Source organism: Apis dorsata, unplaced genomic scaffold, assembly GCF_000469605.1.
Source record: "Apis dorsata unplaced genomic scaffold, Apis dorsata 1.3 scaffold_968, whole genome shotgun sequence".
Lineage (NCBI taxonomy): Eukaryota > Metazoa > Arthropoda > Insecta > Hymenoptera > Apidae > Apis > Apis dorsata.
Genome location: NW_006264075.1, coordinates 259,889 through 284,205, shown reverse-complemented (window position 1 = coordinate 284,205; position 24,317 = coordinate 259,889). Strand labels below are relative to the sequence as shown.

General features: G+C 25.4%; 1 protein-coding gene across 6 annotated transcripts in view; it reads left to right on the top strand.

The window, feature by feature from the left end:
* The window catches only part of LOC102674460 (neuronal acetylcholine receptor subunit alpha-7), a 362,879-nt gene that overhangs the window by 104,279 nt on the left and 234,283 nt on the right, over nucleotides 1-24,317 (top strand). For all 6 annotated transcript variants that reach the window (XM_006623887.2, XM_006623889.2, XM_031514304.1 and 3 more), the window contains exons 4-5: nucleotides 5,878-6,017; nucleotides 22,896-22,940. In XM_006623887.2, coding sequence (XP_006623950.1) covers nucleotides 5,878-6,017; nucleotides 22,896-22,940 — 185 coding nt within the window. The remainder of the gene's footprint in view (nucleotides 1-5,877; nucleotides 6,018-22,895; nucleotides 22,941-24,317) is intronic.

The window sequence follows — 24,317 nt, the reverse complement described above, 5'->3', positions numbered from 1 at the left end:
TATTACTTTTTTCATATGGAAATATACATTTTTTATATTTTTATATCATTTATTTATAATAATTCTTTATTTTTTTTAATATTACCATATTTTCTTAAAAGATATAAAAATTTATTTAAAAATTGAATTATTTATGTGATCATTATATATATATTCTATGAAGTATTAAAAATATAAAAGATTGTTATTCTATATAATATCAGTTTCGATAAAACAATATTATTTATTTAAGTTTAAATACAGTTGAAAATTTACGTAGTTTGAGGGAATTATCAGAAAAGTGACCATATGAGTATTATAGTAAAAAAAAAAATTTGTAGAGCGATTGATAGGATAGAAGTTTCGAAAGTTTCGACAGTTTTGCACGAAAGTTTTGAAAACTCCACAGTGGTAGCGAGAGCGCCAGAATGTCAATGTGGTTCGAGAAGCGAATCAAGAGAAATCGATATATCGATGTGGAAACTAGATGGAATAAGATAAAATAAAAAATAAAATAAAAAAAAAAGAATGAAGAAGAATTAGATTTGTGCGAATATAACACTTTCAATGATTTTATTTTTACTATTTCTTGAAAAGTATAATATTTTCAATCTTCTGTATAGAAAAATAAAATAAGATGAATAAATAACATATACGACACACAAAAATGAATTCTTCGATAAATATTTTTATTATATTTCATTATTAAATGAAAATTGAATAAAAGAAAAATGTAGATGTATATAAAAATTAGAATAGTTTCAAAATTTTTAAATTTTAAGAATAAATCCAATATTTCTTATTCATCTTCTATTTTTAATAATTTTTAAATTTTTTTATTAAAAATACATATTACAAGAAAAGATGAAAGTAAATAATGATAAGAACAAGTAAAAAATTATCGACAATAGTACAAATATTTGAAATATTTGAATATAAATTAAAAATAATATTTGAGAAAAATATATTTAAAATTAATTATATTTTTTATTGAAAAATCTTTATTTTTAGAAAGAAATCTTCTTATACATTTTGTATTTTATCTAAATATTATATGTACATATACATGTTATATTTCTGAATCTCCTTAATTTAAACGAAATATCAATAAATTCTCTTTGATATCAATGAATTCATTACGATTTATCGAAAGTATCTCTGATTTCTTTACAAACTCGCAATATTCACATTCGTACGTCCCAATTGCAGTGACATTGAGTTCTCGCACACAGGTTTTAACCAAGTTCGAAATCCGGGCACGGTGGCAGGACCGAATGCGAAATGCAACAGGATTGTGTCTACAGGGAGAATAATGGCTATAGCCAGAATCGAATTCGGCGCACGTGCATCCATTAAAGACAGACCGAAATATTGCGGGATACGACAAATGCACTTGTTCATGGACTAACCCCTTGCTATGTCCAACAACACCCAGGATTCCCTCTCACTCTTTTTTATCCCTTCTATCTTCCTTTCTTTCAGCACCTCCATCGCTATTTCCCTGCTCTTTATCAGACGTTTTCTTTTTGTTTTCCATGGCATATTCAGAGCCCCTCTGTTGTGTCTCGACATGCTCGCTTGATCGTAACCATTGACGTAACGTTTTGTGTGAGAATTATTCGCTTTTTATTCTTTTCTTTCCTATATTTTAAACGAGATATAGCCCGTTTTCATAATTGAATATGTATAATGTAGAGAATACATTTAATCGAAAGATATTGAATGCATGAGCAGTTTGTGAAATGTTCTGAAAGGGTTTTTCATATTACGTCATTTACTATATTTGAAATATTTAATTTTATTTGTGATTGTATTGCAAAGATATCGAAATGAATTTCTAGAAAACTGTATATAAATAGTAAGAAGATCTCTTTTCGGAGATTCATATAAAAAACTCTTAATATTTATTATTATAATTAATTAAATAATAATATAGAATATTAAAAAATATACATAGAAATAAATAAGAAAATTTATGTTTTACGTAAAAAGAGCTTAAATTAAATATTATTAAAAAATAGAATTTTATTGTGAATATTAGTAAAGTTCTTTCATTTCTAAAATAAAATAGAATATCGTTTTTATCTATTTTAAGTTTAGTATCAAAACATTATAAAATCATGTAAAAACTATTTTAAATTATGATACATAAAACACACTAGCTTCTACCACAAAATCTAATTACTCCAACGTAAAAGAAAAGAGTCGACGCTAATGAACTAGCACTATGAGCTACTTAGAACCTGAGATAAAAAAAAAACAAAAAAATATAAAATATATATTTAAAGAATAATAACATACAAAATTAAAAATATTTATTTTTTTAAATTAAATTATTAAAACTTGTTCTTATTTTTTTTTTAATTTTGCAATTTTCAGAGATATAATTATTTTATATATTTTATATAAATTTTTAGAGAATTTAAAAAATTGTATTTAGTTATGCATATTTTTAATATTAAAGATTATTAATTGGAAAACTAATTATAAAGGTATGTTAATACAATTTCTATATATTTTAGAATTAGATACATTTTCCATTTTTTAGTGATAAATTAAATTTTCAATTATTATGTAGAAACAAATTTCGTGATATATGAATAATAAATATTTACGCATATAGAAAAATAGAATGGAGAATGGAGAATGAAGATCTTCTTAATATTTGGTATTCAGAGATTTGTTTTGTTTTATAAAATATGTTTCTGAATAAATTTAAGGAAGCATATATAAAATTTCGTACACAAAAAGAATGTAATATTTCTATGATATATTTTCCATATTTTCAAAATAAAATTATGAAAAATAAATATAACAAATTTTTATCAAAGTTAAAACTAATTATTTATAATTATTTTATTATAAACTATTTTGATAAAAATTAAAAAAAATCTCATCAATGATGAATCATTAATTTTATAACTTATAATATAATATAATATAAATTGTAATATTAAGATATTGCAAGTAAAGAAAAATATTTTATTATAATATTATTGAAATATTGTAGGATTGTTGAATTGTATTATTTTACATATTTTTATATTTTTATTTTTTCATCTATTGTTATATTTAAAAATAAATATCTTTTTAATATATAAAAGAAGTCATAGATTTATGAATTCAATTAAAAAAAAATCACACTTCTTTATTTTCTTTTAATTTTAACAAATAACTAACAAATTTCGTTTTATAAATATATATATAATATATTATTATTTAATATAAAATATTGAAAGTTATGCATATTTGAAAAAATAATATTTATACTATTTCCTTTTTCAAAAATATATTAATATTAAACAACAATGATATTATTATTAAAATAAATGACATTATTTAAAAACTATTTTTATTTCTATAATATATAATTATGTTCAAATATCGCGGCAATAGAAGCGATTCCTTCGGATCCTTTCGTGTAAACTCGGATACTTTCGTGTAGACTCGGAAGCGCGCGCAGCAAACGGCGCAGAAGCGAATGCGCGCGAATAGTGTATTACAAGCTAAGAGTGATGTATCATCGTGCGTTATTTTTGGTGTATTATTTCTGTTATTTTCCTTTCTGAGGACACGTACGAAGTTCTAAACTACTTATTTTCATCATACACACATCATACATCGTATGTACGTTATAATTTTTTATTTAATTCTTGTTTATTTCTCATTTAATAATCGTGTAATTTTTTTACTTCAACATTCGTTCATAACGATACGAACTACGTCTTAATTACAAATAAATAGTCTCTTTTATACTTATAAAGTAACTAATTGATCATAAATCAAGTATTAAGCAATATTTTATGTTTTATTTTAAGAACTATAATTGTTATAAAGCGATATTTGTTATAATATTTTACTTGGTTATCTCAATCATTTTTACCACATATTTGTTAGACTAATGATGCATGCGTAATGGCGGTTTCTTATTTTATGGCGGTTAATACATATGATTGCATCATGATTTTTGTACAAGAAAGATTTTTCATATATTCGACTTTCCTATTGCATGTTTAGTATAAACATTATCGCCAATATACATAACTATTTTAGATTTTATTGGATTTTTCTGTTTTAAATATTATTCTTTGTATTTATTTAAATTCAATATGTAGCAGCAGAAATTTCTTTTGATTTTTAGTAATACAACTTGAAATGTGTTAATTATATATTTTTTCTTATTATTAAATAAAATATAGGTATTCATGTTAGATAAAGATTAAAACAGTTTTATATTTATAAAATCTCAGATATTTATAAAATATTTTAAACATTTTTAATTGTTAATAATTAAAATAATAATTCACTTTTCTTTTATGCAATCTATGATGCAATTATTATTTTATGGATTATTTTATGGAAAATAGAGAATTCTATCATTACATAAATTTTTCTTAAATAATAAATAATAAATAAGGAAAAAGAACAAGGATTGTAATTATAAATATGAATTTCTAGCGTAGATTCGAGTGATTAAAAATTCGCATAGTTTCAATTCGAGGTCAAATGTGTACAAAGCTTAGTAGGTCTGCCAGGGATTACAATGGCTTATTTGCAATCGTTGCTCTGTAATATATCGAATCCTTGTACTCGCAACACGATCTATAATGTTCACTTGAAAAGAATTTTCGAACAAACTTTTGCTGAAAGTGGAATTTTACGCAACAATGAAAGTTAATATCTAACCTGCATGCGATTAATATTGCAACTGTCACTGAAAACTGAAAAATGCTTTCATCAAGTATACTTTCTCGTGTTTAGGATTTTAATGGATTGAACAATGATTGATGATAGAATATATGTACATAATCTAGAATATTAGATATCTAGAATATTTTACAATATATTAAAATTATATTTCATATTATCCTTGTGTACAAGTCTTCATAATTTAAAATTATAAAATGCATTGATTCATTAATTTAATCTATAACGTTGCTATTTTAAATTTTGATAATTGACATAATTATAATTTTTTAGATAAATTTTATTATTAAGAATAAAATAAAATTCCAACTATTATAATTCATTAAATTAAAATGTAATAATTATATTCAATAGTTTTTGCTTGATATGCAGATATTCAATATAAAGATTTATTATAAAAAATATTATTAGATTTGCACTTATAAGAGATCCTAATTAATTGAAAAAAGAGGATGTGCATTTTTTTTTAATTAAGTTAAATATATATAATAATATTTTTTAATTATATATACTTAAAATTTGAAGAAATTTTATATGTATCGGTTAATAAAGCAATTTACATCTAGATATTAACGTAATATTTAAAACTTTATCATTTTCTATTAAATCATTAGAATCTAAAAATATTTATCTTTTCAAAGTTCACATGATATCAAAAAAGATTTTCCACGCTATTTTCTTGTAAAGTCATTAAATACTGCAAGTAGAATATACTTTAAAACAATGTATACGAAAAATCTTTTTGCATTTTTTTAAACAGCGAAAGAAGAAAAGAATATACATAACGAACGTAAAAACCATGTGGACATGAAGTATATCGTAACGAAAGAAAATTTGAAAAGTACATATATACATAACAAAAATATCTGACAGTGTAACAACATGAGGATGAAATACGTCTATCGTTTATTGTTAGACACATATACTTTTCATGAAAACATCATCAAACTTCGTGCTATGTGTAAAACAATGGTTCCGGAAAATGCTTGTTTCCTCGTATTTTAAGTCAGTTTTCCACAATACTACTTTATTAAATAATTATTTTTGCCTTCTCTATTGACTAACTAAAGTACAGTCGTTCTCTACAATAATTCACGACAAAATTTATATTTATGGCAATTAACTGCCGACCCGTACTAGCTGTTTTGGAATGTTTTACACAGATTTAACAACAACTTGTTTCTGTTGCAGAAAGCCTGTGCGGACGTCACGAGAAACGTTTGTTGAACGAGCTGTTGTCGTCATACAACACGCTGGAGCGGCCCGTCGCCAATGAGAGCGAGCCTCTCGAAGTGAAATTTGGCATCACGCTGCAGCAGATCATAGATGTGGTAAGTTATTTCTCTCATATTTTTAACGACGTTAATCTTTACGCGTCAACGAGTTATAAAGAATAACAACTGAAGTTAATTCTTTCTCGCGATATGGAAGTTGACTAATGCAATCGAATTTCTTTTCATTCTGAAATAGACTTTAATTTCTAATATGAGATTTGGAAAAGATTTTAGATTTATTTTGATAAAAGGTATGATGGTTTTGGAGTAAAAAAATAAATTGATTATATTCTGATATTTTGTCAGTATTGAATTAATTTAAGTTAGAACTCGGTAGAAATTAATTTAGAAGTTAGATAATTATTTCTTTTCATATAAATAAGATTCAAGATAATAATTTTCCATATGTTCATTTTCTGTTTTGCAATTGAAATTTATTTAAATTTGGGAATCTAAATTATTACAATTTAATGAATATATTTACAAAGCTAGAAATTTACATTAGAATTAAACAGAATTGTCAGTAATATATTATACTACTGAAAAGATTAAAAAAAAGAAGAAAAGATAAATTAATATCAAATTATATAGGAGTACATAAGAATATATACTTTATTCTTTAAATATATTTTCTATATTTCAGTAATATTTACAATTAGAACTAGTACTTATCAGAATTAATATCTTTTTAAATAAAAATTGCTTTCCAATTTATAAGTCAAACTAATGACACACTCATACCATTGAATAACTCTAGAAGAAAAAGGAAATAAATTGGAACAGCCTTAGCGTATACATGTTTCATCTTTAGATTTTAATATCTCGAGCCATCGTTCATATTATTTTCCATTCGAATACTTCCTTTAACAGTCAGATCGGATTGAAATCCGTCATAGCCGAAACGATTCCGCGTTCTTCTAATTTGATCCCCATGTAATCGCATTTACATTAAGGGAATTACTGAGCCGGGTGCATTTCGCCAGGTTTTCTTCCTTTCTTAAGAAAATCGCATTAAAAAGGATTTACGACGGAAGGCGGAATTGGCGGCAAACTGCACAATGGTTACCGGCTCGCATATGCTCGCATATTCTATATTTATATCTATACACAGATAGCGTTTCCATCGATAGAAACTTGCCTGAATGAAAGATTTCCATTATGACCCCTCTCCTTTCTCTCGCCATATATGAGAAGTTATCCGAATCGTATATGAATACCGTCTGTTCGATCGGATTTCTTTTTTCGTGCATTCATTGCTCGCTTATCCTATCCATCCCCCGCCATGCGTTTATTCCAACGTCAAAGTAAATTGAAGCGATGCCAGGAATGGATACAATGAGATAACACCGGCATTTCAACGAATAATGGCACGAAAGTGTGATAAAAGATTATTCTCGGTAGTGGAAAAGATTTTAAGGATATCGTTCTTGTTGAGATTAACGAGGTTAGGATATATTTGCACGATGAATCCGTTCTTATGCGAGTAGTCGTAAGGAAAAAATAAATTGTTCGAAAGATATCAAAAATTTGTGGGGATAAGAAGATTATTTTATCGGGAAATTGTATAAATTTTAAATTATTATATTGTGGAATTATATATTCTTATATTAATGAATTAATTAAACATTGACATTTTATTTATTTTTCGTGCTGTAACAAAATCAATAATAGTTATGAAGGGTTGAGAAATTTTTTCTATAGTTAATTATTTTTGTTTGTTTCTTTGTTTCAATAACTCGATTAACGAGTGGTTATAATGTTATTATGAACATGACATATTGATGGAAGTTTTTTATTCGTCAGTTGCTTACTTTTATAATTGACCTTTATCCTTATACGCGTAAATACTTCCATCCATGTTTTAGATTCAAAAACAAGTTCATTTTTATATAGAATTAAACAGGATAATATAAATCATGATTATAATATATTTTAGAAAAGTAAATAAATTTACAAAAATATTTATAAAAATATTATCTTATAAGGTATATATCAATATTATTGATTATTTATATTCAGAATAACTTTATTTTAATTAATTATTTAATTTTTTTTCTTTTGAAAAATATATGACTTTGAAAATAAGCTAATTAAGTCAGGAATAATAAAAGATATTAATATTTTTCAATTTTTAATTCGTATTAATATAATATAATAGTTAGTAAAATTTAACAATTTACATTTTAATTTTTCTTCTATTGTTAGCATCAAACTTATCATTAGTTTCAATTATTTTAAAAAAATTTCATATTTTTTCGTGTAATTATTTACAACAATTACAAGCATTTTTCCAATTTCTTTATTTTTTACCATAAAATCATCGTATACTTAGATTTATAGATTTATTCCTTCTCTTACCTTACTTTCAACTAAACCCAATATCATTGCGTCATGTAATTGAACGGCAAGCAAAAGTGGGTCGAGTATAAAAGATTCAATAACGACTCATCAAATATTCAGTGTCAATGGCCGCGTAATACTTTCTGAGATTACCTTGGAATGGAAGATTGCGAAACCCGAGGCGCAATTTTCGCTTGATGCGCCCAACAAAGCTGCCGTTTCGTAATCTTTGCGTGAATTGCAAAGATAAGAAGGACCAAGATTAGCTAGGCTAGTTTTTGCACGTCAAAATATCGGCCTTATCTAAATGAAACCATGGTTAATGACCGAGGGGTGGAATGAACGAGGATGGAAGTAGTGAACGAGGCAGATCGCATTATGCTCTCCATCTTGGCCACCTCCGCCTCGGTCATTTACTTTATGCACCCTTCCTCTCGGCCACCGTCGCGCTAAACACCGTTCTGCGAGTATATGAACGTTGATAATCGGATATGTTAGCACAAACTGGGCATATCTCCTGTGAAAAAGCATAATTGTTGCGCGTTCTTTTTGATTGGCCAACAACTGTTTATCCGATTACTTTGTTTTGTTTTTTGTATTAGATGCTTGAAAGGATTATAGAGTATTTGAAGTTTCAACAAGAAAGTTCGCTAGATACAATATATTATTATTTATTTCTGTTATATATTGAGTATAATTTCGAGGATTTTTTAAGAATTTGTTGAATTTTAATTATTTCTATTGCTTAGAAAAAGTCGTGTAATTTCAGAATATTGACGAAAAGGATTGTCAAGATTATTATTTTTATGTCATTATTTATGGTCATTATCATTTTTATATTTGCTCTTTAACAATGGAAATTATTAATTATTAGAAATTCGAAATAGGTAGTAAATTTTCTTATAATCAAAGTTTTTAAAAGTTTTTTATTTATTAATGGAAAATATATATATATATTTAGTTTTTCATAGTCAATAAATTTTAATATTTGCATTAAACAAAATAATTCATTTAAGATGAGAAGTTGAATGTCAATTAATCACAAATTGTTTGAGTCTTTTTCGAAACATATGCTTTTCATAATAGTATCATAATCGATAAAAATTTATTAGATTATAAGAATATATAAAAAATCATAAAAATAAAAATAATGAACGAGTATCATTATTTTTTTACAATAATAACATACAATGAACAAAAAATGGTATTAATCATGTATGAGTACAAAATAGAAAATATTAAACTAAACCTTTAATCGATACAATATGTAGAAATCTGATTTTATAAAAAACCGATTTTTAAGAGATATTAATAATTATTTTCTATAAAAAAAAGAAAGAAATAAAATATAATGAGATTTTAAAAGCATATATATTTCTATGATTATGTTAATTTTTGTTCATGTATAAGTATAACATGAAATGATTAATCTTTAGTTATTTTGTAGATAAAAACACATGTAAAAAATGAAAGTTATAAAATGGGGTAGCTATAATTAATTTCAGAAATGACGTAAATGCAAAGGGTAAACAGAGGAAGTATGTTATAAAAATGAATGGGAGCAGTGATTCTTTTTAATATCGTCGTTGCTTTAATTATAAATAAAGCAAACGATACGAAAACATTTCAATAGGCGAAAAATATTTTAAATTTAGATTTAAAATTCTTTACATTCAAAAAAATAATCTCATGCATCGATATTTGCACAATTTAATTACACATTATCATAAACACATGAAGTAATTCAAATTACATAAGAATATTTTATTAGGATACTTTGTATCATAAGATATCTATTTTGGTTATCTTTTTTAATTATAATCACAGTTCTCAGTTTCAAACTCGTTATTATATTGTCACTAATTAATATTTATTACTATATTTAAGAATAATTGATATACGAAACATAATATTCTTACAATATTTAGCAATACTGTTTAGATTACGCTATCACGTATAGGAAATACTATACATAATAATATGTTTCGTCTCACGGTGTTCTCCTCCTCACCCTTTGTAATACTCAATCCCGCTAATGTCTCAATGCCACATATACTGCTCGAGCATATATGAGGTGTAATTACACTCGACAAGCAAATATTTTCCGGTCTATACAATTTCGCGTGGAACAAAGCGCTCGTGGTGCTTGGAAATTCCGATATAAGACTTACTAGGTATGTAAATACGCGAAACGTAATTATTGCACATCGGCAAACAGGCCACTCATATTGGTGTGCACACACGGGAAAATCCTGATGCGAAATCAGGAAAAGCGACGAAAACTCGGTTTTCAATTGAATTGAAAGTTAAATCTAAAGAACCGTGAAAAACGGGACGCCAAAAGAAAATGTCTTCCTCTCTGAGGGAAAACACAATATCCTTCCCCCACATACGTGAAACCATCGGTTAATAGTTCACTCGATTTGTCTTGTTACGGACACGTGTATCGTGGATATTAAATTTTTAACCGTTGTCTATTTATAACGATGACGATCCAACCGTGGAGGCTCGTAAATTTTTTCTGATCATCAATGTCGCTTCGTGCACCACGATCTTCCCCTTTGAAACAAAGGAACTTTGATTTCATTATCGAATCATAGACATTATCAGATATTTTTATTTTCGTAATTGCATTCCATCGAAATGGTGAAAGGAAATTCGATTTTTCCCTCTATCTTTATTGTTAGAGGACGTTTACTTTGATAGGAATATATTATTATTCGTGATATTGGATTAAATCGAACGCGAAATAAATCATACGAGAAATTCGAGATAATAATTGTGAGTGGAAAACTGTTTATTTTTAATGAGATTTTTTTTTTCGTTTTAGGAAATTTTCGTATTTATTTTTTAAATAATATGATGTAAAGAAAAGAATTCATTTTTTTGGAAAAGAAAAATTGTATAGATTTTTTAAAAATAAAAAATTTTAGTTATATAAAATATAAACTGAAAATGAATTTAGAGATTTTTGAAGTTACATAAACAAATAATATTTTTATAAAATTTAATAATAGATTTTCTATGATCTATCTTAGACCTCTATGAGATTGAATTTCTGATTAGATAAATATTCTCCGGTTAATTCTACAGTATTTCTAAAATAAATAAAAGATTAAAATTTCTAAAATATATTATAGAATAAATTTATCAAACAATTTTTATTTCTATACATTATTAAATTTATTTCACATTGTAATTTATATTTTATCATCATACCATAGTGTTTACTGAACCGATATACATGAACATACGATCCATCATTCGTATCGATCAAAAGAAGGGAATAAATTTGTAAGAGCACTGTTTATGCTTCCATTATATCGACAGTTAGGAAGAATTTTAATTAAATATTTCGAGCCACGACTAAATATAACCAACTAAATCGTAAATATATCGGAAATATAATCGGATCAAAGCAAAATTTGTGACTAAAACAAATGATCGTGGGCAGGCCAATATAACACGTACATAGAATTTCCATTCGTATTCTGTTAATACGAACGTTTATATGTATATATTCTGTCCCGTGGAGTGCAGCAAATTTCTATACTATTACTAATATAAAAGATGGTGACTTCGTGTACAAATAGAGAAATGTACTACAAGCTTTGATATTTCGTGTCAAAAAAAAAAAAAAAAAATAAGCTGGATTACATTTTTTTTGGTTCTATTTTATAGTAGCAAACTTTTCAGATATGTGTGGAGTAAAAAAGAAGTTTTGTTCTAGAAATTTTCGTCGTGATGTTGAATTTTATATAAACCAAAAGGACTAATTCTATATTAATATGGAATTATATTATTATGGAGTTTCTGAAATATTAACCATATATTTTGTATTGAAATTAAAAGAATTGATCAGTTTAGCTTTCAAATGATTCATATAAATTGAATTATTGTAGAAGAATCTTTTTTTATTGAATAATTATGAATTGTATTAGTGTAGTTTTCATACAACAAACTCGCTCGATTAAAAAATATCAATAAGTTTTATTGCTACTTAATTTTTTAATATTTCTAAATAATCTAATAACTGCCTTTAGATCTGATGTTGCCTAAATCTGACGTGTTATTCGTCGATACATTCACTTTTGATTTTATAAAATAAAAATTTTTCATCTCGTTAAATATTTAAAATGAATAAACGGTAATAGATTTATATTAAACTTTTCCTAAGTAAAATATTTAGATAAATCCATATATCTTATACAATTAATAATGAAGTCATCATTAATATTATATTAACTTTAATAGTGTAGTAAGATTTAAAATTCATCGATTCATATTTTATCACGAATTTTTTTTTTTTTATATCTATAATATCTATAATATTTTCTATAATTAGATACGTAAAATAATTTTTTATAATAAATGATCCAAAAAGCAATTTGCTAACTAAAAAGTAATTTATAAAAAGATAATTTTGATTAAATTAAAAAATCGTTTGTCTCAAACCACTTAATAGTCAATTAACCAATCTCGTTGCCATTATCCATTTATTGAATTATGAGAAATATCTCAAATAATATCCTTAATTGGAAGCCACAAATTCACATATATAACATTAAAATTGCTTCATTATTGTTGATTCATCGCTGGAAACGTAATTTGTGATATGTATGATTAAATTTCGAATTATTGTCTTATACAATTTATAACACTATAGAACAAATTTATTAATCATAGTAAATATAATATATGTATAAATATATATAAATTTTACATAATTTAAGACATATAGAGTCTAAAAGTGTTAAATTTTTTCAAGAGTTAACTTTTTAAGAGTTAAAATTTAAAATATAAAATTTTTAGTTTAAAAATTAGTTTAAAATATAAAAATTCGTTTCATTTTCAAACGATAAAAATTGTTACTGTTTTAAAAACTCTTTTTTATTCATACTAAAAAAAACTTTATTAAATTTTTTAGATAAGCACATAATATATAGATATATAGATGAAATATATATCATACTTTGTGATTTCTAAATTTTTGAATATGTCAATGTCTCAAAATATCAAAAGCCTTTAATCACATCATAAACTACATATAAAATATCTTCAAGTCTTATGATTTCAAACTTCAGAAACCTATAAAAGATTCATATTATATTACAATATTCTCAAGTTTCTTTTTCTAAAATTTAATATGTTGCAAAATATTTAAAACTATCTATACTAATATTGAAATTTAACAATTTTATTAAATTAATTATATTTTTTTTTAAATAATATTCAGAAAACTTTATATAAGAAAAAATTTTCATCAAAAACAGTTACTATTAAATATTCAGTTTATAAGAAACTCAAGTTACTCTCTTCAAAATCTTAAAAATTAACAAGAGGATTATATAAATCAAAAAAAAAAAGAGGGGGAGGGAGCAACAACAATAAAACTGAATCAATGACGAACAGTAAATTCTTTCCAACTGCCAGGTATCATAGTCGATAAATGAAAACGGTAAATCTCGTTTCGACGTTGATGTCATTTGACCCTGAACTCCGTATTTATGGTCGACATAATGGAAATTGCACGCCCCCATTTCTCTACCCTCGTTCGCTGTCAGCTCTTCGCAATCTATCGTGACCTCCTGCCGATTTTTAGTTTCCATCCGCGTTCATTGTCGTTTATTATCGTTCAAAAGCTCATAGACAGTTACACAAATAACGAGAAGCTTTTTCATCAGTGTCGCAATTATAAAATGGTAAAGCGAGCTCATCATATTACTCGGCTTTCGCCATTCTGGGTTGAAAGTTGAAAGTACGTGGGATGGAATAAAGACACTGATCAGCGAAATTTCTCCTCGACGTAACCTTATTTTTTGCTTTTTGTAACCCTTTTTCTTCTTACTTTTTTTTTATACTTCTTTCTTTTCTCTTTAACTTTAACTTCTCCTTGTCTTTTATTTTCTTCCCTCTTCCCTTATTCCCTCCGTTTTTTCTTGTACTTTTCTTTTCCTCTTTACTTTTTGATTAATTTCTCCGCATGCAGAAAACGTGATCTCGAAAACTTTGACGTCTGATAAGGATGTGTTAATAAAATGTTATTTTGATATTTTGTAAGAAAAATTTATATTTATTAAATAAAAATTAAATTAAGACAGAGATATTCTCTTTTTTTTTTTCTTTCTTTTCTGAAAGTGGACAAAAATTGACAATTTTCTTGTAATCCTTTTAACTCACCATTTGATTACGAAAAAGAAAAAGAAAAAGAACGAAATAATTATCTACTGTTAATTATTTTGTCATCGATATTTACTTCGTGGCTACACTCCTCTTCATCAAATAGTGAACATTATTGCATATTAATGGCTAAATTACGGGATTCCCCTCTTGCAGTACAAATTATCGACAATCGATATAGGAACACAAAAAGTTAATGCACGTTTATTTTCGTTTATCCTCCCGCAAAAACAAAGGAGGAATCCTACCTAACAACGATATTCAGTTTTAATTCAATTATTGACCGTTAATTACGCTATAAACGCTTCTCACCGTTTAATATCAAAGTTTTCCATCATTTGATACTTGCTCATAGTGTTTCTTGCTTATTCAATCCGACATTTTACGCGTAAAAACAAAATGTTCCGAACAGTTTCGTACATTAAAGCAAGAGGTATTTCTTAAGTGGAGCAAAATATGTTCCATTACTCAGCTCTCCCCTCCTCTCCCTTCACCCTTTCTGTTTCCTTAAGTTGTGTTACTCAAGCTGCTTCGAGTTTTTTCACTCTTCCAACCTCTTGATGCTTCCTGAACGTTCATTGCAAAAGAGAATCGCGAACTGCTCACGTTCCCGCATTTTTTATTTATCCAAGCGGAACGAAGCTTCATATTTTCGCTTCCGTGATTCGAACGATTTTTTTGGTCGTTGATTATTTTTCAGTTGCGACGATATTTTTTTCGACAACCACTAATGGCTTTTCACGTCGTGTTTGACCGTTTCTACTTTCTTTTGAATCGTTTCTTGCATTTCAAGTTTAAATAATGTTTATTTTATTATGTTATTATATTTTCTTCTCTATTATATGTTGAAAGGAATTAATTTTCGATGACATTTCGTTTTATGCATTAATACTTTCTCTTCTTTTTTGTTGTATATTAAAAGCATGGAAATAAGGGAAAACTTTGAGAAGATTCGTAATTATAAAGGATTTTTTGATATATAAATAAATTTGATTTGATATCTATTAATTTTATTTATATAATTAAATAAAATAAAAGAAATAATGAATTAAATTAATATTCAAGAAATATTATTTGTTTATAACTATGTTCACAAATTGAATATTTTTTAATATGCAGTTAAGTGAATATCATTGATAATAAAAATTTTGTATTTTCTTTATTTAATGCAAATTTGTTTTATTCGTTTCATATTCTAAGAAAATTTGTATATATATAAGAAAAATTTATTTATATAAAGAATATCCGAATAATATAACAAATTGTTGTTATAAAATTTGTCATAAACTCTTATTCATTGGTGTAAAGTTAAGAAGATATATTCCATTAATGATATCTTATTTCATTTAAAACTTTTAAATTGTCTGAAAACAAGATCACATAAATTATATATCAACTTCTATGACTTAGAAAATACCATAGTAACGCAAAACTAAAAGTTCAAAAATTTATCTTCCACGAAGAAGCGGACTGGTCGGTAATTTTTCACAGTAAAAGTAGTGTCGCAATACTACGTTTGTCTATAAACTTCCCTTACTTCTGTTCTCCGCTTTCCTTTTCTTGCATGCGTTCGACCAAATCTCGAGTCACGCTACTGGTTGGCTCACGGCCCATATATTCACAGCCAAACCACTGCACACTGCATACCAAGATGATCCACAACCATGATTCTTAACGCTTTGAAACAATCGTTCCATATTTCTAGCTGTCATATTCCGAATTTTTAGTTACAATATCAAATAAAGTATAGAAGATTTTCCATTATCTGAATATATTATTTATTTTACTGTTGGAATGATTTAGTGTCAAAGCATTCTATTGTGAGAATCAATATATTTCTTTAAACTTGCCCCATATTTTTCATTTGTTTTCGTATGTTTTGAATTAAAAAAAAAAAAAAAATATTTAAAGATTATTATATATTTATTGTAAAAATAATATTTGAGAAATATATTTTATTAGTAGTATCTGAAGATCATTTATATTACCAATCGTTTTAACAATATAAATAAATATGGCAATCTATATTGAAATAACAAAAGATTTTCACTTTTATTATATTTCTTCTATATGAATGTACAATAAAGATTAAATACGAAATTTTTCACTATTGTTTCGTGTATATAGTTTCTTTTCCTGATTCGTTTTTTCGCAATTTTTATTGCTCTTTGAATCACGCACGAGTTATCGCCTGTAAAAGGGTTAAATTGTTTGAAACGCAAATCTTCAAAGTGATTGCTACGTGTATATAAAAGCGAATAGGATGAATTGTATCATGGTTCTTTTCTATTTTTTATATCGTGAAAATTAATCATTGCAAAGTTCTTCGTTTAAAAAAATATAAAAAATTAGAATATTTATATTTACTTCAAATATCTTTTTAATAAATGTATAAAATTATAGTTTTCTTTTTTTTAACTCATATTAATTAAATATTCTTAATTAAAATAATATTATCACATTATATAAATAATATTAATTATATTAAGATAGAGATATTAATAAATAAATTCGTTTCCATTTATATTTAATGTATTTATTTTATTTTTATTTATTCGTGTTAATTTATTTCCATATTAAATTTCATTGTTGTGAAAAACAATGAAAAAAAAATTAATCATAATGATAGAATGCTTTTATTTAAATATTATAAATATTATAAGTACTTATATAATATTCTGATTAATGTTACGCAGTTTTGATAATATTTTTCCATTTTACGATATTCAAATTGTACTTAATGAATATATAGTAATGTTTTTTTATCAATGTGATGCAATATAATTTTTATCGATATATGAATATCGATTTATATTTATGAATAAATAGCTTTGAATATTTAAATGAAGGTTGTAGGTGTGCATTTTACACTTATGTATATTTATGAACGTATATTTTAAAATGATAAGAGGTTCTGATAAGTGGATCGACGATTTATTATTCACATCATTGAATTTTATTTTACCATACATCCTTTTTTATTTGTCAAGCTATACATTTTTCGAAATCTTGTATAATATATTATATTCCAATTATTAAATCGAAAAATATTAATCTTCGAGATTATAATTAATTGCAAAATAATGAAAATATTTTAAACGATATATTACGTATTTTGAAAATACATAATTTAATATAAAACAGCGAATAAAATTATTTGCACAAGATTGTATTTATTACAACATATAAATTTTCTATTTCTATAATTAAACATCCACTCTATATCTTTCTTCACATCTTTCTTTCTATTAAAATACAAACAATATATAATTTAAAGAAATAAAAATTCGAGCAATTCTATTATTTCGTTCAAAAATATTCGATTAAATTTAAAACACTAAATTTCTTCACAAAAAAAAAAAAAAAATCAATTTCTTGAACGAATTGTTATTTTCGACGAAAAATCCGTGTTTTCCAAGTGTAATGTATCAGTGAGGGAAATTTTAACGTCAAGGGTTGGCCCGTGTTTGATTCAACCTTCGATTGGTGTCCGCTTTGAGGTGAATAGGGGTGCAGATTAAGAGGGGTCTGTGCGTAGACCGTGTGACCAAAGGCGTTGTCAACAATTTCGATTAGTTTCGACACCTGCGTCGTAGCCTTCCGCTATACACATTGTTTCGGTTAAACAGTTACTCGAGTGATGTGTAAACAAATGTCCCTTGTAGTTCGCGGTAAGGTTGTTAAAAAGCAACTCTCTGAAAATTATTTGTTAAATAATTTGCCTCGAAATTAATATTTCAGCGAGGTAACGAACTATGTTCAATAAGTAAAGAGAAGAAAGAGGTCTTTTAAGTTATATTCTTTCACTTGATTTTGAAGTTTTTATTCTGAATTGGAAAAGAATGGAAATATCGAAAACTTTTTTAGATTCATCGTTATAAAAATCTCCATTTAAAAGAAGATTCAAAATGAATCGAATGATTGAGAAAGGAGAAAAAATCCAGATGTTGCAATGCATTTCAATCTTTAATGAAAAATTACTTTTTTTCGTTCAATTTCTAGTATAATATAATTTCTTTAGTAATTTTAATAATTTTTAGAATACATGTATCTTCAATAAATATTTTATATATTTTTAAAATTATTGTAGAGAATAGTGTTGTAAAATTAAATAATTTATTACAATAAAAATTATTGTAAACATAAACAATATATTAATTTTTGTTACACACTACACTATTCACATGCATTTCGAAACAATTCGATTCGATTCGATCAGATAATAAGATAAATTCATTTTAGATCCTATAACAATTGCAAACATTGTTAGCCATTGAAACGAAGATCATTGCAGCAATAAAAATAATAAATGGAATGAACTTCAGAGAATTGGAGATAATAAAGCGAATCAATTCTTCTCGTAATTCTCAGTTAAGAACAGTTAGAGAAGAGTTCTAATAATCTAATAACCGGTTCGATTAGCATGAACGTCTCTCAGCGTGGTTTGTTTCACTATGATTGATTCGATAATTTGATCGCTTATTGATTTCCGATAATCTGCCGCTCTCTTCCGCCACGAAACATATTAAACAACGATTAATCATGACCGTGTCAAGCGCGGAATTATTTTCGTAATAAAATGGATATGTATTAGCGTTTCGTGCATGCTGAAATTTATTGCACGTGCTAATTAGGGTGTGAGGTAATCTGGGTAAGGTATCTGAATATATTTTTCAAATCGAGAAAACTTACGAGAAATAAAATTTTTTTTCGTCTAAAAAAATGTGAGAAGTTCACTCGTGTCTTACATTTGAGTTTTGTTTGTAAAATTCATTTGATTTACGAGAAAAGATTCTTGTTTGTACTAAGAAGATTTATCAAGAAACATTGTAATTGAAATATTATAAATTATTACAAAATTATTTATTTGTAGTCAAATCATTCTGTTTTCATTTTTCAATTATTATATATAGTTTAACAATTTACATTCAATCAATTATCATCGATAGAAATCAATTTAGTTTAAATGCAATAATTTAGAAACGTACATTGTAGCATGTACATAAGTTCAAAATTAATAATATTTTAATAAATTTTTGTATTACAATCATATACTATTATATTTTTATACAATGTAATAATAAAATATTTTAATTTTTTAATTCGTTTAATTTCTCTTGGTATTGTAATAATTTTCATAAATTTAGAATTATGAATAATGTATTCTTAAGTATTTATATAAATATTCATTACGGATTTGTTTCAAAATTATTCTACATATATTATCGTACATACATAGAAAGCATATATATTGTTTTAATCAAATTATTAAAAGATACTATTAAATTATGGTCGTAATAGCTTTATATTCTTGTGCTAACGTGCAGAATGCATATTAAAAAACGTGAAACAAATGGCAATTATATCTTGACATTAAATCTAAAATTTAATATAAATTGGCATAAATTAATATAATTCGCATAAATTAATACATAAGCAATATATTAAATAAAAATAATTATCTCTTCTTCATTCTCCATTCAATTTCTAGACGATTTTTCCAAAAAAATATTCATTTTTTTTGTATAAAACTCAGATATTGAAATATTATATACTTAAAGATTGATCTAATATTTTACATTATGTGACGATTCCGTTATAACTTCTCCAAAGGAATATACTTCATTTTCGACTTATTTTTATTAAATTATGATACAATAAAATTTTAAAATTGTTCATACGCAGAAAATTTTGATTTCGTAGCATCTCTTGGTCACGTGTGTGCTTCTTGACCGGAAAACTTTACGCACCGTCGATCGATCTAATTTCGCTTTGAGCCGAACGGAAAATCGACCTTGGATCTGATTCCACTTTGAAGTGGAAATCAGGCGTTAATTCGATTTCACTTTGAAGCGAAGACAAGTATTTAGCACATGCGTGGACCAAGGTTACCAATTACCAAATACCCTAACGAATTCACAAATCAAGGAGATATCTAAACAATCTGAACGTTACACTGTTACTAAGATGTATTCAGTGCAAAGATGTATTCTATGGGAAATATCATTATCAAAGAAAGAGAACTTTCAGAGGTATATATTTTAATAAATCATTTGTGGATGCTTTCAGATTTTAACATTTTTTCGTCATTCAAAAAGTTTATCAAAATTTTTTTTATATCAATTTTCTTTTTTATTTTTACTTTCTATCTATGATTTTGCATCTTGAAGATCAAATACAATTTTAGAAAATTTAAATTTACTAAATAATAATTAAACATGTTTAAATTTTTTTTCTTTCATAGAAATATAATATAAAATATATAAGAATTATTTTCTATACAAACTTTTCAATTGCTTTCCACAAATCTATTATTTCACTCTTACAAAATATCTTTTAATATAAGCATTTTTCCATTCTATAATAACGAAGTATATATATAAAATAATAATAATTCAGTATTACAAAAATTTGTGACTATTGAAAAATTTGTAATCATTTCAATTTCATTTTGAATAGTATTAAAATCAATTTTTTATTTCATCTCACTTCCAAGCGAAAAATGATGAGGATCGTGTGGCCGACCCACGTACTGTTTAAATATGAAATAATAAGTTCACTTAGCGTCCAGGTTATCCCTTAATTGCATTTTTTATCACTTCCTTACTATCACCACGTTCTAGCCAACTTTCACGAGATTAACAGACCATTTTCGTCACGAATCGTTAAACTTAAATCGTTTCATACTTGTTGCGCTGGTCGCAAGCTTTTCTCGCATCCTATACAACCTGAGGATGCACCATTGACATGCAAATATACTTTCATTCCGCTATTAAACGAGATACGCCTTAGAAATTTATTTCGTTCGTGACAATAATTTTGAAACATTAAGCTTTTATACAATGTAATTTAATAAAGACAGAACTTTAATTTTAAATTTTAGTTAATGACGATATTGAAAATAGATATATCAATGAAATAATAGAAAGATTTCAAAAGAAATATTGTATTAATATTATTTATTCTTTATATTATTAGTTTATTATTATTAGTTTAACTTTATAATATTAGTTAAAATTAAATAATAAATTTTATTATGCTTATTTTATTATATAATTCATAACTTTCTTAAACATCTGATATAATTTTCACTGTGTATTTTTTAGAGTTTACATATTGCGAATATCTTAAAGACATTGACGGTGTTTCTATATCTAAAATAATTTATAACATTTTGCTTTATTCTAATAATGTTTTTTTACTGATTTAATTAGGTTTTGTAAGGATATATATTGCATGTATATGCTATTTTAACAATATAGTGATAATATGATTAGAAGAAAGTTGATCAAATTAAACTTAAGTTAGTTCTTTCTACTCTTTGAGTTATTATTTTTAAATTTTTGAAAAAAGAAAATTATTCAGAATCATGAAAAAGTAATTGAAGAATTTTATTATTTGAGAGAATAATATTTTAATTAAATTTTTTAAAAGACACTTATTAATAGTATTAATTATTTGTTATAATTATTTATCTATATCTATTTCACAATTCGTTTTTATAAAATACATTCATCATATATATTTCTGTATAAAATATTCTATATTATAATTCCTTGGATAATATGTGTATCGTAGAAAGCATACTCACAAAATAGTTTTTTCATTAGTTAATTCAAAGAAAGGCTGAATATATAAGGAAAATTTCCCTTACAATTATAGAAGATATCGTGCTAAGTAGTATTGGTCAACGATTAATTGGTTGGACACGATCGTTTACCAAGTGGTTTGTTCGTTGACACTATCGTTAAAGTGCATCCATTTTATAAATCACTTTGAAGTTCTGATGAGCCTGTGGTGGAGTGCGGTTCTCTTTAGAGCACTTGGTAAACGAACGATTGCAACAGCAATTTGTGGTTATTGGTTCTCTACTTTTTGCCGTAAATTTTACCATTTGCTATTTATATAACTCTACTTTTTTGCTTTCGTTCTCGCGTTTGATCATTGATCCTATGTCTTATAAACTTCTCTTTCACTTAATTATACAATGAATGAATTTCTATCTTATTAGATATTTGTATGATTATCCTTTTGTTTGAGGAAGTGAGTATGTTAATTTGGAAAATGTATCATATTGGAATAGACATATTTAATTCTTTTGTTTTTGTAGTATAATTTAGATAATTATTCAGATTATTATTATCAAGATATCATTTCATGTGCAAAGAAATTATACAAATATTTTATATTTTCACATATCATAAGCAATAAAATATATATATAAATAATAATTTCAATAATATATCAATATTTCAATTTTAACATAATATAATTCAATGTATTTGACAATAATTAAAATATCAACTGATAATAATATTAATTATCAAAGAAAACAATTATGACAATCTTTAATTTTATAAAATAGTTAACAATTTAAATATTGAAATAAAATTAATAATATATTTTTTTTTCCAGGATGAGAAGAATCAAATATTAACTACGAACGCGTGGCTCAAGTTGGTAAGTCCTTAATTACATATTTACAAAGACCACAAAGGAAGCTTAAATCTTTTTAATACACAAGATTATGCCAAATTTTTCACAAATAGTAAGTTAAAAAAAGATCTTAATATTAAATTTCGTGCAATACTATCTCTCAAAATAAAATACATAAACATAAATAATACATATAAGAATCGAATAACGATCTTTGAATTATTTAAATAATTTTCAATGGTTAAGAAACAATTTGACACAAGAAACGCATCGACCAGTAATGAATTCGCGATAAAAAATGAGAAATTTAAAATGCGCTGCTGGTATTACCTTCTTTTTTTCTCTTTTTCGTGACATCGCTTACAGGAAATCAATATACGGCAACTAATACTCGCTTGTCGGTTTCTCGCTATTCTCATTTCCATCGAAGTGATGTTAAAGAACGTAGCCTATCACCGAATTGATGCGGGAAAAAAGCGTTGAAATAAGTCAACTACTACTAATTACATTCGTGTACTCTTGTATTCTATTTTACAAAAGTAGTTCATTTTATCTTCATTCATATAACGAATATATTTTTAGAATATATTTAATTCTTTTAATATATAAGTATTCAAAACTATTTAATTTTTTTATGCTAATAATGGTATAAAATATTTCAGGAGAAATTGAAAGATATTAAAGTATTTAGAAGCAGATAGTTTACTTAGTTACTTAGTTACTTAGTTACTTCACAGGTTTCATTTTTTTTCTATTGTTCTATTGCATACAGTTTGTATACATTAAGATGAATAATTAGCCATCATTATTCCAGGATTATTGCAAATTGAATTGTACCATTTTGTAGAAAATAGAAAACAAAATTATATCGTGGTTTTTTCAAGAATATCAACTTTTGATTAACTTTAATTATTTAATGCTAGAAATTTGTTCAGGAATATACAATAAAATTATTGTTAACTTTATAAAATAGAACGTAGAAACATGTATTTTTATATAGTATAGACAGTTTAAAAACTATTTGTTACATATAAAAATAGAAACTTCAACAAGAAGAAAAATGAACAAGAAAAATGAGTATATAATTTATACAATAAAACATCGATGTGTTTTACTAATTGTTCATATTTGCTCTTTTTCTTTTTTCTCATTATTAATTTCAAAAAATTTCCGAAATTTTTTCCACGATAAATTATCTCTTCTCCCATATTGAGAAATAATTAACGTTCATTTTCCGTACGTATCTCGATTCATAATCACTCACGCGTAATTTCATACGACTACTATCAAGAAGATTCGATTGCCACGTCGAATTGAATTTTCAATTTTGTTAAAATATGAGTATATACGCAACGTAGAAATCGTGGCAACGGAATATCATTTCCATTTTAATAGAATCAC